The 13,857-nt window shown below is 52.8% G+C and overlaps 4 protein-coding genes across 4 annotated transcripts; 1 reads left to right on the plus strand and 3 right to left on the minus strand.

Moving 5' to 3' along the window:
- Window positions 1-472: 472 nt before the first annotated feature.
- BROUX77_003078 (uncharacterized protein) lies at window positions 473-3,580 on the minus strand (the record flags this gene model as incomplete). Its single annotated transcript, XM_073747690.1, has 1 exon — window positions 473-3,580. The coding sequence occupies one exon, from the start codon at window positions 3,578-3,580 to the stop codon at window positions 473-475; it is 3,108 nt and encodes a 1,035-aa protein (XP_073608160.1).
- A 1,810-nt stretch (window positions 3,581-5,390) lies between these two features.
- BROUX77_003079 (uncharacterized protein) lies at window positions 5,391-5,900 on the minus strand (the record flags this gene model as incomplete). Its single annotated transcript, XM_073747691.1, has 1 exon — window positions 5,391-5,900. The coding sequence occupies one exon, from the start codon at window positions 5,898-5,900 to the stop codon at window positions 5,391-5,393; it is 510 nt and encodes a 169-aa protein (XP_073608161.1).
- A 3,155-nt stretch (window positions 5,901-9,055) lies between these two features.
- Window positions 9,056-10,656, plus strand: BROUX77_003080 (uncharacterized protein; the record flags this gene model as incomplete). Its single annotated transcript, XM_073747692.1, has 3 exons — window positions 9,056-9,423; window positions 9,489-9,695; window positions 9,753-10,656. The coding sequence occupies 3 exons, from the start codon at window positions 9,056-9,058 to the stop codon at window positions 10,654-10,656; spliced, it is 1,479 nt and encodes a 492-aa protein (XP_073608162.1).
- Window positions 10,657-10,930: 274 nt separating this feature from the next.
- On the minus strand, window positions 10,931-13,050 carry BROUX77_003081 (uncharacterized protein; the record flags this gene model as incomplete). The annotated part of the gene is made up of 2 exons (XM_073747693.1): window positions 10,931-12,512; window positions 12,959-13,050. The coding sequence occupies 2 exons, from the start codon at window positions 13,048-13,050 to the stop codon at window positions 10,931-10,933; spliced, it is 1,674 nt and encodes a 557-aa protein (XP_073608163.1).
- Window positions 13,051-13,857: the final 807 nt, after the last annotated feature.

Below are 13,857 nucleotides of genomic sequence, written 5' to 3' on the forward strand. Positions count from 1 at the left end.
TCAGAGAATGCGTCCATAACAAATGCTAAAGGCCAAGAGTTCCAATCTAGATGGCTGTTTACATGTAAAAGATCAATCCAATCAAAGACATAACCACCCAAAAGAAATCTAACATGGCCCTGAAAATCACCACGGGGCGTAAAAATCGTGAATTCGTTTTTTTGGTCGCCAAAACCCGCTCCAAAACACCAAAAGAAAAGAAAAAAAGCAAAACAAAAACGCACATGATCTAGTCAAATACGCCATAAATAATCAACCAATACCGACGCAGTGCGGCACGGCTCAGACATCCCAAGCCTCCGAGTCTGTTTTCTCGATTTTCTTTTTCGGTCGGCGGTGTCATCAGTAACATCATAAACGAATCATCTACCTGGTATAATCCAAACTTCTTACCAGCCAAACTTAGTCTTGGCCTTTCTTTTTTTCTTCGTCACAAGGCTTTTCTATTCTTTTCTTTCAACTTGGTCCAATACTAGACAGTCAGCTCTCCGATTTTTTCGTCTTTAACTTTCTCCTCAGCCCCCGAAGCCGCGATCCTGCTTTCACTATGGAGGTGAGGTTGAACACGCTCGTGAGGCGAAGAGGCGACCTCAGCGGAGGAGGTAGGGGCGGGAGTCATGTCGCTGCGCACAGCGGCGTCGGCGGCTGGCAGCGCCGCGGGCGCCATGCTGCTCATGCTGCCGCTGCTGCTGCCGCGGCGGCTGCCGCTGTTGAGGCTGCGGAAGTCCAGTGCGGCGCCCACCATGTTTTCCAGGTTGGCGCTTAGCCGGCGCGGCGACTTGGTCGAGTCGATGCTGGCGGCACCGCTGCCGCTGCTGGTATGCCGGCGTAGCAGCGGTAGCTTGCCGAGTAGCGGGGGCCGCGGTGGCGGCATCTGGGTCGGCGGTTGAAGCTGGCTTGGTGAAGTTGGCGATGGCAGCGGAGGCGTTGCGCTGATGCTGCCCTCGATGTCTAGGATGCTGCTAGGCAGGCTAGGGGGGAGTGTTGGTACGGGGGTGGTTGGAGTCACAGGGCCCAAGATGGGGGCTTCCTGTAAGCTGGCGGGAGACTCGCGCGGGAGTTCGGGCTCTTCGTCAATCTTTTGGAGGCGTTCTTTGACCTGGTTCACGTTCTGTGCCCGGTCGGCGTCATCTTGCACCTGGTCACTTCGTTTGTCATTGCTGCTGTACACATGAGATTCCTGGCCTGCTTCAACGCCCTGGTTCAAGGGTTCTTGTGCCGCCAGGACCGGGGGTTGAACCCCTTGCTGTGGGACTGGCCCAGCAGTGTGCTCTGCGCGGGGAGCGTCTGGGACATGGCTCTCTGCGGGCTTCTGATTCTCGGCAATCACTTCGCTGGCGTTGCTCGATAGCTGCTCTGGCATATTCTGCGTATCGGGTTCCGGGGAAGAAGCGGGAGTGGATGAGGCCACCTTTTTCGAGCTAGAAGAAGAGGTTTTGCTGCTGTGATCGCTATCTTCGTTTTCGCCTTTTCTAGTAGTGGCTTTGCTCTTGCTCTTCTTTTTAGAGCTCCTATTTCTGCTCTTCTTGTGTTTTTTCTTAGTGGACTCATCGCTGTCAGAGCTCGAGCTGCTCGAGCTGCTTGAGTCTTCGCTGCTGCTTATGCATTCACCGCTGGTCTGGGCAGCCTTCTTGCGCTGCTCGCGCTTCTCCTTCTTTAGCATGGCTTCTCTGTTAGCCAGGGCGGTCTTCATAGATTCCTTGAGGCGCACCTCATTTTCCAAAGAAGTAAGCTTGCGGTTTTGGCGCTGGTACTTGATCTTGGCCATCTTCTTGGCAATGGAACGCGTCTTCATGGCCTCGGCTTCTTCAAGACGCTTCAGCTCGGCAGCTGACCACTCTTCGGCAACGCGGAGGGCCTCAACTGGCGAGTGCTTGTGTTCGAGCAAAAAGCCTTGCACGAGGGCAGGGGAAAAGCGCTCGTCGGGGATAGTCTGGGCAAACTCAGTGGCCATCTGATCCAGACTGCTGCGAGTCCAATGCGGTTGGAACTTGTAGCCGGTGGGACTGGAGCCTGGAGAGCTCGGGGAGTTGAAACGGGAAGCAAAGTCGTTGCCCCAGGTGTTGCGGCGCGTAGAGTCAAAGAAGCTGTCTTCTTCTTCCTCCCGACGAACCTCTTTAGGCAGCTGCTCTTCGTACATGCGAACAAACATTTCGTGGGCACACTCTCGTGAAAGGTAGCCCAGGTAGACCTTGCGGTCGATTCGGCCGGGTCTTACTAGAGCTTCATCGAGATTCTCGGGAATGTTGGAGGTCATTACCACAATACGGCCCTCTTGTGAAGTCACGCCGTCCAAGATGTTGAGCAGACCTGACAGCGACACTCCTCCGAATCTGTGCATATTGAACTCGTCTTCGTCTTCGGAAGATGACAGGCCACTGGCTTCATCATGCTCGCCGCCAGCACCACGTCCAAGGTTGAGCTTGCGCTTGAAACACACACAGTCTACATCTTCCAAGAGCACGATGCAGCGAGGAGGGAGGCTCGTGAACAGACTCTCCAGGTCGGAATCTTCTCTCATGGAGGGGAGGTTGATCAGGTGCAGGTCAAGGCCAAAGTGAGCGGCCAGGGCGAGCGATAGAGATGTTTTGCCTGTACCCGGCGGGCCATGCAGGAGGTAGCCGCGTCTGTACGGGATGCTGTGAGACATGTAAAAGCGGCGCGTGGCGGGGTGCAAATAGGTCGCCATGTCCTTGAGCAGACTCTCCTTTTCCTTTGCCTTGAGGTGCACTGAGTTTAGCGAGCGGCGCGGGCGCAGAACGCTCACGTCCCATGTGTCAGAGTGCCAGCCACCTCGGACGGTGCGCACAGTCAAGAACTTTTCCGATTGCTCGTCGGCAAAGTCCCGGCAGGCGTTGAGGAACCGCTTGATGGGGACGACACTTCGGCCCAGGCACATGATGACCAGCGGGTCTTCTCCGGCTGCAGCTTCTTGGTACTCGTCGCTGTTGAAGGACTGGGTATACCTCACCAGCGGACTACGAGACGAAGACTTATCGGCGCTGATGCGACGGACGAGGAAAGTGCTGCCTTCAAACTTGAACCAGGCGACGCCGAATGTCGGAAGATAGTGCACAGGGGCCCGGCGGCCGACCACGGAGCTTGTGGTCGGAGATTTGGAGGAGGACGTCTTTTCAGTCTCGTCGTCGGTTTCGCTGCGGCGACAGTACAGAAAGGCATCGCTTTGGGTTGTGGTCTCGGACGAAGAGGCAATCATAATGCGCGACTCTTGGCAGCCGAGAATGCTGGCATTGTTGCCGGACGATTTCTGGCGCAGCACATGGGCACCAAGCCAGTTGATGACTTCACGGTTGAGGCGGTCCTTGCCGGTGATGGAGACGCTGGCTGTCAGGAAGCGGGCGATCCACCAGTAGAAGCGAGTGGCCATGTCATGGGCGTTGGTGAGGGCGCCGGACAGCATGGCGCAGATGGTCAGGGCCATGGCCAGCTTGGTGATGTCAATGTGCAGCCATCGGATGAAGAAGGATTGCAGCGAGGAGAAGCCGGGAGTATAGGCCTCGAAGATGCTTTTGAGAGAGGAGCTGGTGAGGAGGGAGCTGGCAGTGGCGATGTCGCTCATGGTGGGCGGGTGTGGGTGGAGGGACTGGAGGGGGGAGAAGGGAGAAGCAGGGAATGCCGGGGTTCTTCGGGGTGGCAAGCTACAGAGCTGTGCAGATGACGTTGAAACAGCAGCCGGTATCACAATACAGTGGTAAAGAATTAATAGGGCCTGGAGGAGAGACAGAACAAGACGGAGAAGTGGCGAACAAAGCTGCCATGCAAACTGTCTAGCAGAATGCAGGACAGAACAGGAAGAGGACTGGCAGGGGATAGATGGGGCGGAAGAAGGAGAGAACGAAAAAAAAAAGAAAGAGTAAATGGAAGAAGAGGAGGAGGAGACGGTAGGAACGGAGGGAGGATGACGGCCCGAGGAGTCAGGCGGGATCTTATAAGTGAGGCGTGATATTCGGGGGAGAGAGCGAAAGAAAAGGGTTTCTGGCAGTGTCACGAGGCTAGAAAAAAAGCAAGAACGCACTCGGCGAGGCAAGGCGAAGAAGCAGAGAAAAAAAAGAAAAGATACAGAGTCACACGGTTGGGCCGAAATGGGAAGAGAGAGGTGCAGATATGTCATGCAGCTTGAGCATAATGCGTGCAAGCGTTGGAGATGGCTGACTAAGACGCGGACTCGGTTCACAGTGATAGGATAGAAGCCGAGCGAGAACAAAAGCATTCAGACATATGAGACGGCGATGCAAAGAACAAGGCAAGGCGCCGCTGGGTTGGTTCTATTATTCCCCTGAACCAGCCTTGTTCAGGTGTTATGGGATGAGGTTGGAACATCACAAGGAAGAGGGATAAAAAAGCAAAAAAAAAGGGTCGTCTCCCCGGGCCTGTCAGAGATACACGGGCGGATGTGTCACGCCGGACTCTTATACATCACATCTATTAGTTATTTACCGGGGTTTTTACTGCGTGGGATGCGCCCGGTGTTGCTGCGCTGGCGTTGTTTTTCTTACACGAACTGAACTGGGAACACCAAATGAACAAACACCATGCCAGTCTATAAGGATTCTGGAAGTCACTGACCTAGATAGTCCAGCAGATTATTTGATGTCGACTTGCCTGCTTCTTCTTCCTCTCAATTAATTGACTATCCTCATACTTATCCCCCCCCCCCCCCCCCCAAGTCCTCCCCAATCCCCGGCCACTGCACTTTATCCACTTCGCCGCCCAACAGGCTGGGCTGGGAACACATCCGGCCTGCCAGGCGGTGAACAAGCAGAGGCGGGGATGGGATTGCAGGGAAGAAAAAAGACCAGACAGATAGACCAGGGGTTGCCTTCGTTATTAGTTGTTTACCGCCTGTGACCTCGCTGGCATCCCCTGCACAGTCCGCACTGCAGCTTCTGCGATGCTTCTGCCTACATGCTCACATACTTCCTAGTTCCTGGCTTCATATGAGAAGAAGTTTGATCGTGGAAAAGGAAAACCAACTGGAAAGCTGTGGTTATGCTCTTAGAAACTCTGTACACTCGCATTGACTAACTGACCAACGGTCTTTGCGCCCTTTGTTATTCGGTACCGACCCTAAGGGTTCAGGCGACACTAGGGTTATGGACATCAAGCCTTGATGGTGATGACAACCAACGAAACTAGCTAACTGAACTTATCTGTTGGTTAGTTATGCAACTAACTAACTAGTTGACCAGAAGCATCACAACAGTTCGCCTCATGTTGCAGGCTACCATCACGATGGACACTTGATCGAGTTGCAGAAATCTACAAATCAATGACATGTTGATATCGGATGCGAAGAAAAGTATATTGACCAAAGCTTTCAGACCGAAATGAATAGTTATCACAGAGTTTGTAAGATCGAGAGGAGAGGCCTATGTAGCGGTGCCGGTGGAAGGCTGAGTAGTGTCCGGTAGGTCCGGCAACGATGCCAGCATAGCAACCCTGGCTCTAATGGTTTCGAAACGTCTCTTGGCCGTGGCCATAACGGCTTTGACGCGGGGGTCATCAGGGTTGAATGCCTCTTTTGATTTCAACCAACAACGCGTAGGGCGCGTGATACCAGGTCTACTCGTTTGCCGAGAGACTCTATGGGCGGCGCGGGATCTGCGGGCAGCGGCAAAGTGAGCCATTGTAGTTGTGGGAGTGGTGGTGGCTGAAACGAAGAGCGAATGAGAAGCCGAAGCGGAGGAGGGGGTGAAACTGAGTTCTGTTGCGAAGGATACAGCGAGGGCAGCAACAGGATCGCTGGTAGGCTCTGTGGCTGATGCCGTGGCAGTGGTTGAATCAATGGTTGAATTCATGGTTGAATCCACGTTGGAGACGAGGGACTCATCACTGGGGACAGTGGAATCCAAGTCCATGGCGGTGGAAGAGTTTGACATGATGGTATGGATGATAGTATATCGCTAGGAAGAATGCTTATGTAGAGTATTGGCGAGTGGAGACTGCGTGTCAATGAAGAAGATAGTTCAGCCACTGCGATACGAGCGGAAGAGGCGCGTATTTATACGTGATTCTTAGACCGACTAACATAGCGGCGAGCGCATTACAAACTCGGACAAGAGAGTAATTTCACCCAGTGATGCCCCCATTACTGACATCAAGTTGCCGGAAAAAGAACACAGACCCGGCAATATCACAGACTAGACGTGTTATAACAGCAAGGGTAAACATTGCGTTGACGTTTCAACCTCGGCCTGGACCTTCACGATCACGGCTATTAAGCAACTATAATGGGACAGGCCGGTATTGGAAGAGCAACAGCTTTTCGGAGCAAATGTTCATGATAAAGGGCCGGGGCGAGAGAATCGTCGCAAATTGGGATAGTTGAGTGGGGAAATGGGTAGTCTAGACGTTGTGTCAGACTGGAGCTGTTTAAGGACCAGAACAAGAAGGAAGCCCCGTCACTGGTTGCTGTTTTGGCCTAGTCCTACTTTCACCAGGTAGAACTCTCGAAGACGGTTGACCTTATTCAACCCTATCCATATGGGTTACCAAGTTGGCCACGCCGTCACTGTTTCCCGATGAGGAAGGATAAAGACGTTAAAGAATACAACAACTACCAAATTAGCTTAGTGTCTCGACGTTGCACAGAAATGGACAGAAGTTGTTGTGGGGCCAATGGCGTGTTGCGGCTTCCTCAGGAAAGTCCCTTCCAGGCCAAGTAGCTTCAGGTATAGCAGGGAATACCAGGGAATCTCAGAGAACAACCCGTTCCACCATTAGAAATAAGCTTCAAATTACTCACCGCATGCTACCTATCGTCATTGACATGGCCGCTTTAATATGAAACGCCAGTTCTCTAAGTTTCGACTGCGTAATATCCAGAGACCAAAAGAACAAGATCAATTCCACTATTAACAGTGTTGCTCAAGTGTATAGCAGTGAGCTCTATACATGTCAAACCTTTTTGTAAGCCCATCTGGTTGCTCAGGTCTAGAGCACCATAAGCTTCAACTGTAAATTTAGCAACCAAGTCTCTGAAGATTTCCCGTCGCCTAATGCCGAGACTACAATGTCAATCCATATTCCCTCCGCCACTGAGGCTTGGGGGTCTTCTACAAAATAGGCATCTCCGAGTGTACCAACTGAGGCTTCTGCTACGATTTCTACGGCAGACACCTGATTAGAAGTTGACTTTCCTACTTGATGTTAGGAGTCTTTTCGTCTAGTCAATTGCTGTCTGGGGTGGCCCCAAGTCGCTCTCTTCTACATTAAGTTGGTTCACAATGCTCATATTGTTAAGACAGAGGTACGGGTCGCGGATCGTCTCTTCGGGTGGCTCATGATCAGACCCGATTCCCGTTTTGTTTGTTTGTTTGTTTGGGTTATTTTACGTCTACCTACTGTTATCTCGCAGCAATGCGGCGGCATATTCCGGATGGGGGCAGTTGGATGATGTCATCTTCCAAACAACTCCCGGGCGATCAGCGATTGCAGGTGCACATAGACTTCAAGCATCTCCTGTGACCTGTTAGGGTCCGCCATTGAACCCGAGACTCTCTGTCCAGCGCAGCCCAGGGCGTGCCTTCGAGGTTCCAAGGTTGGTTAACTGGTCATTTTTTCGCAGCAACCCGCGTGAAGACTACTTTAAAAGGCCACCGGCTCTCGGCACGGGGTGTTGGCCCCGGCAGATTACAGCGGTTTTGTCCTTTTGCGGTCATGACTGTTGCTGCACCGTTTGATACTATTTCCTCCTCTGTAGTTAGTAGCTGAGAAAAGGACCTCCCAAAACCTCCTCATAAAATCCCCTTCGACATCACCTTCCGATCCGACTGCCTTGTCTCCTCTCCGTTACTCTCCCTCCTCCTCAAAAATCCCACTTTCACGTCTCGTTGCCGGCATTGGGTAGTGGCTGGGTAGCCGCAGGGCGCTCGGGCTATTGTCTTTCCTCAAGGAACTTGAGATTGCGGCGTAATACACTGGCGACGTGGGTTGTTGCTCTTCAAAAGCTTGTCCGCAAATCTTTGGCTCCATGGACTCAGCAGTGCCCTGCACGTCCACCATTAGCCTTGTTCTTTTGGCTGATTATAGGCTCGGCACCCGCGTGGACAATTGTGTTCCCATCGGTCGTAGTATTTGTCCAAGTCGCCATCACCGGTTCTAGCCGCCAGGATGTAGCCCAGTTCGACTTTAGTGAGGCCATCGTAGCAAGAGACATGGAAGGGGGGTTTTGGCGGGAACGCCAGCTCCCAATGGGCGGTATCCTTTTTGCTCTTGCCACTAGTCCCCATAGTAGAGACGTAAACAGTCCCTCCTCCATCTTCGTGCCCAGGCCAGGCTGACGCGGGGTTCTGTTGACGATTCTTGGCACCCCAGTTTTGCTTGCACGTCTGCCAGTTCTTTGCCTTCCAGGCATATATGATCTAAGACCCACGGCACATGGAATATTCCCCCAGGACCTTCGTCCACCTAGAGGCGAAGAGATTTGATTTTATTCTTTTACGTCTACCTACTATTATTGTAGAGGCGAGGAGCCGACTTGACTTGACTTGACTATATTTAACGTCTACCAAAATCACTAAGATCAAACGACGACGGATTAGTTACCGGACGGAAATTTAAAGTCCTCCGCTCGACACGCCGCATAGTTTCTATGTGTTCGGGATGGCGCACCTTTGAGGTCGGCCTCCCCCCCCGAGGGTTGTAGGAGGGAAGGTTGGAGGCGAGGAGCCGATTCCTGTTAGGGTTAACTAACCCTTTTGACCACTGACAAGATTCCGTCCTTCAACAATCCCCCATTATCTGGTCTTGTGGTCTAGTGGTATGATTCTCGCTTAGGGCTCACTCTAAGGCATAGCTTGCGAGAGGTCCCGTGTTCGATCCACGGCAAGACCCCTTTTTTTCTCTCTCTTTTTCTCTTGTTATTTCATGTAACCTCATCCATCAAGATTGATAAGGGACCTTCCCTTTTGGCTCTAGCGAGCTGGCTAGACCTGCAACTGTTCTGCCGCCGAGTTTTTTTTTCTGCCTTCTTTTTCTCAATTCTCGCACAGCACCTCGGTCCCGAGACTTGTATTCCCCGCATACACCACAAATGACCACCGAGAGCGAGCCACTCCTCGGCGCCCGTCCGGCTGTCCCGCCGGCGGCTTCAGCGTCCCTCCTACCATCACGGAGCCCGGGTCTACTGTGGTCCCGCCGCGGCACGTTGCTAGCAATCTGCGTGCTGAAGCTGGCCATGACGCTATCGACGACCATGGTGATGCTCCCGATGCTGCGGCTTATGGAAGACGCGGTATGTCACCAGGAGCGTGGCGACACGTCGCGTGGGCTCCTCGACGAGAAGTTGTGCAAGACGGGGAGGGTGCAAGCACGGCTAGGTTATTTAGTAGGCTGGCAGCAGGTGGCGGAGGGCGTGGTGTCGATTGTGGCCGCGATGCCGTATGGAGTTCTGGCTGATCGGTGAGTTGGTAGTGATGGGGGAAGAAATCAGTGAGACAATGAAACTGACATGGAACTTGAAACAGCGTCGGCAGAAAACCTGCCTTACTCTCGTCGTGGTGCGGCATGACGGTGGGATTTGCCTACATGATGGCTTTTTTGCACTTTGCCCGAGACAAAAACTTGTACTTTATCCTCACAGGGTCCCTCTTCCAGGTCTTTGGCGGCGGGCTTTCAGTGGCATTTTCCGCCATTTACGCCGTGGCATCTGACATAACTACAGACCAGGACCGGTAAGTGACTTCTGCTGGTCTTCCACCTCTTGATATAAGCTAACCCGAAGAGCATAGAGCAGCGAGCTTCTTCTATCTTTCAATTGCCGCTACTCTTGGTGGTATCAGCGGCCCGCCCCTCGCAGGCCGAATCATGATGCTCTACGGCCCGTGGATGCCCATATTCCTGGTCTTCATTCTCAGCCCACCCATCATCCTGCTCATCCTGCTGATCCCCGAGACACTCCCACGCGTGGCCCCGGGGCTACACAAAGGCATCTTGGCGCGCTCCCGCGCCGCCCTCGCCTCCAGCCTTCGTGACACCCTGCCAGCGCTGCGCCTCCTGCGCGACCGCAATATCCTGCTCGTCATGGCCGTCTTCTTTCTACAGACCCCCATTTACATTGCCTACAGCACCATCATGGTCCAGTACATCAGCCACCACTTTGCCTGGCCCATCGCCCAGACCAGCTATCTCTTCGCGCCGCTCGGCCTGCTCAACATCTGCTGCCTCGCGAGCCTACCACGTCTCACGCGCATGGTGCGCGCTCGCCGCCCGGACATGCCGGCGTGGTGCGCTGACGCCGGGCTAGCTCGCATTGCTCTTGGTCTTGTGTCCGTCGGCGCACTGGTGCAGGCGTCGGCGCACAACGCACGCATGTTTATCGTCGGGTTGGTGGTCGGGACCTTCGGTTCAAGCAACAACCCACTGGCGCGCGCGGTTGCCACACACTATGTGCCACGTGAGCGCACATCGCAGCTGATGGCGCTAATTGGCATCGTAGAGACGGCAGGGTCCTTTTTCGGCGGGCCGGTACTGGCGATGTGCTTCGATGTGGCCCTGCGGCACAAGGGGTGGTTGATGGGGTTGCCGTATTTGTATATCGCAGTCTTGTGTTGCGCGGTGTTAGTAGGCTTAGGCTATTTGCGTCAGCCGGAAGAGGAGGCAGAAGATCAGAATGAGAGACGGTGTGAAGATTGACGAAAGGTTGCACAAGCAGATAAAACTGAGGAGAATCTGGGCCCCAAGCCAAAAGTATACTAGGTATGTATATATCATCATTAATCATTTTTTGAAAGGGATTGTCGGTGACTAAAACAACTACAAACATACAACCAACATCGATGTCCAGTAACCCAAGAACAAGAATAAGGCCTATAAATACCCACAAGACAACCCAAGACCCAGGAAGAAATTAGGAATTAAAAACACAAAATAAAACAATACATGGACGTGAACGTGAACGCCATATTTTTTAGTCGAGTCGGCGTGAGTTGCTCCCTGACCGGCCCATTTCTATCTCAGGCGTCCTAGTACCGCTGCCTCGATGGGATGACGCGTAGAGGGCCTGTGATCCATCACTGCTAGCAATAGCACCGCCGTTGTGCGGTAGTTCTACGACGCGCATGTTAATGCTTACGCGGAACGACCGCCCGCGCCAGTTGACAGTGGTACCTAACAGCACGGCATATGTCCAGATGGGCAATGCAAAAACTTCACGTCCAAGCCAGGTCAGCACCCACTGACCAAAGGGTCTGTGAGTGCTACCGTCGTTTTTCCGAGAGCCTCGGGCCCAGGCGGGTGTATCATGATCGGGTTCAATGGAGTCGCCGCGGTGAAGCATTGAAAAGGTCATGTAATCAAACATCATCCACGTGAAAACAAATAGAAGCCAGATTAGAAGCTGAGCGGTGCCAGTGGGTGGAATTCCGAGGTGTTTGGAGAACCATGGAAGCGTGGTCGCCGCGTAAGAAAAGGCACCGCAGCAAACAAAGGATTCTACTCCTGGCTCAACAATCGTCGCCGCTGGGACAGTCCATTTTCGAGCTCTCAGCCAGCGAGAACGGCGAGCTAAGAAGGAGCTAACGGGCATCTCGGACGTGGGTTGAATAGCAAAGTCTCCTAGGCACATGCCGTGGTTGCGGAAACCGGGTATTTTCGAGCGCCATAGAAGATCGCCAATGAGGTGGTCTTCACAGATATACATGGAAAAATAATCGATTCCCTTGGGATGGACCTTGTCCTGTTTGTGAAGCATGGGGTTTTGGTTGGGGTCGGTCAGCATGTCAAGATGGGACTTGCGGAACATGTTGCTCTTTCCGACGATGCAGGGCGCAACAGAAACTGTGTTGATGGCGCTGTAGAACTTTGCGTGGGACGTAGCCATGAACATTTCATCGAGGAGGCCGCCGCCACGGGAAAAAGCATCGCTAAGACCCTGGATCTTGCATCTGGAAGCAGAAGAGGGCGCCGTGGAGATAGTAGGAGAGAAAGAGGACGTGACAGAAAGCAACGGCTCTGTTCCAGTTGAGTGCGGGCGATCAATGTCAACCAGTAGCGGAAGCTGGTGAACGAACTTGTACATGGGACCGCGCTGGCCACCAGCACGGAAGCCCATGAGTTTGTCTACCATGCGCCCGGCAACTCCATGGTCAATCCACACGTTGCAGTCGACAATCCAGATAAGGTCGCCGGGAGCTTCGCGGTAGGCACGGCTGATGTTGCGGATCTTGGGGTTGGGTCCCAAGTTGTTCACATGGCCGTTGACTCCATGAAGGATGGGATCCTCTTCCTCGACAAGAACCTGGGCGTCGAATTCGGGGAAGTCGTTGATGATGCGCTGGAGAATCGGGTAGGCAGGATCGGACTTTTCAGAGATACAAAGGCGGATGGACAGCTTTTCGACAGGATAGTCCTGCTTGAATGTAGAGCTGATGCAGTCGTAGAGACCGGCCTCGAGTCCCTTCACAGGACGGATGATGGTGACATGGGGGATTTGGGCGACAGGGAGCGAGGGCGAAATTGGCGGGCGAGGAACTTTGGAGAAGTTTTTGAAGCTAACAGAGATTCGGTGTTAACAGAAGAGAAGAAGACAGCACAAGTGGTCACGAATAGAGGTGAAGAGAGGTCAAAGAGTGCTGCCTAATGGTTATCGGGGAGCCCCGATAAACTATAACCCTAGCCGTACGCGCCGTAAACTCCACCTATAAATAGGGCGGTAGGGCGGTAAACAGAACATGAAAGCTTGGCTGGCATGGGGATGCATGGCGGGCACGAAGCGCCAGCTGTCCACGTCAAAATAAAAAGAAAAGACAAAGTCGGAGGCCAACAGAAGCGCGGACAGCCGCCGGCGAGCCCAAAAAAAAACTAAAGGCAATGTTCGGGAAAGAAAAAATGGAAAAAAATCGGCGACTCCGCTGGAAAAAATGGAGGTGACAGAAAAGATGGAATAGAAACCAGAGAGCTTTGGAGAGCCTCCAAGAAGCCCGGATCAGGTACTTACAGACGGGAAATGCCAATGAACTGCACGATGAAAATGCCCACGCTCCAGCCAAGGCACACGGAAGCCAGAATGTGCAAGTCGGAGAAGGCCATGTCGGTCGGCAGATGGACAATTGGGCTGAGCGTGGAAAGAAGGAGAGGGTTGGTGGGGAGATGGAGAAGACGAGGAGGAACAGGACTGCAGCTTAAATATCAACAGCAGCCCATGGCTTGTTATTCCAGAATGCAGAATGTAGCTGTGCGGACCTCGAGGATGCTTCGGTATTTAAGGAAGCTTGGACCTATAAATTCTCGTCTTCTCTATTCTGGTCCGACCGAGAAAACAGAGGTTATGCGTGCGGCGACAATAGCAGGCCAAGATCCAGGCTGGTTGATGTACGGCCTCTCTCGGCTTGTCTTTTTCTGTCTTGGTGCTGGAGCAGCTGGGAATAAATAGAAAAGACCAGGCACAGCTGTTAAGTCCTAATTGATGGTGTAGAGGACGTGGGATGTGACGAATTGGCTGGGCGTGAAAAGCAGCTGGGTCTCGGGCTGGATTGGACTACTATCGCAACGCGCTTTGAGCTGGATAGAGATGGTGTTGAGATCGAGGCTGGCCGTCGGCGGTGAAAGAGGTTTAGAAAGACGATATGAAGGGCGTAGCAGCAAGAAGCTAGACGTAAAACTAGCTGACTCGAATCGACGATAAAGACAGCGCAAAGAACGGGAATATTCTTCAATGTGAAAGAAAATGAAGGCAAAGTGACGCAGAATGAGGAGAAGTAAGAAAAGCAGAAGAGGTGGTGAAGCGACAGTCTCGGTAAAATAGCTGCATTAAAGAGAAAAAAAAGAAAAAAAAAACCTGAAGCTCGCGCAAAATTGCAAGTGGGGTTTGGGATTTCTGTAGAAATCAGGAAGGAG

This window comes from Berkeleyomyces rouxiae, assembly GCF_048999995.1.
Source record: "Berkeleyomyces rouxiae strain 22BRR77 chromosome Unknown BrBRR77_ptg000002l, whole genome shotgun sequence".
Lineage (NCBI taxonomy): Eukaryota > Fungi > Ascomycota > Sordariomycetes > Microascales > Ceratocystidaceae > Berkeleyomyces > Berkeleyomyces rouxiae.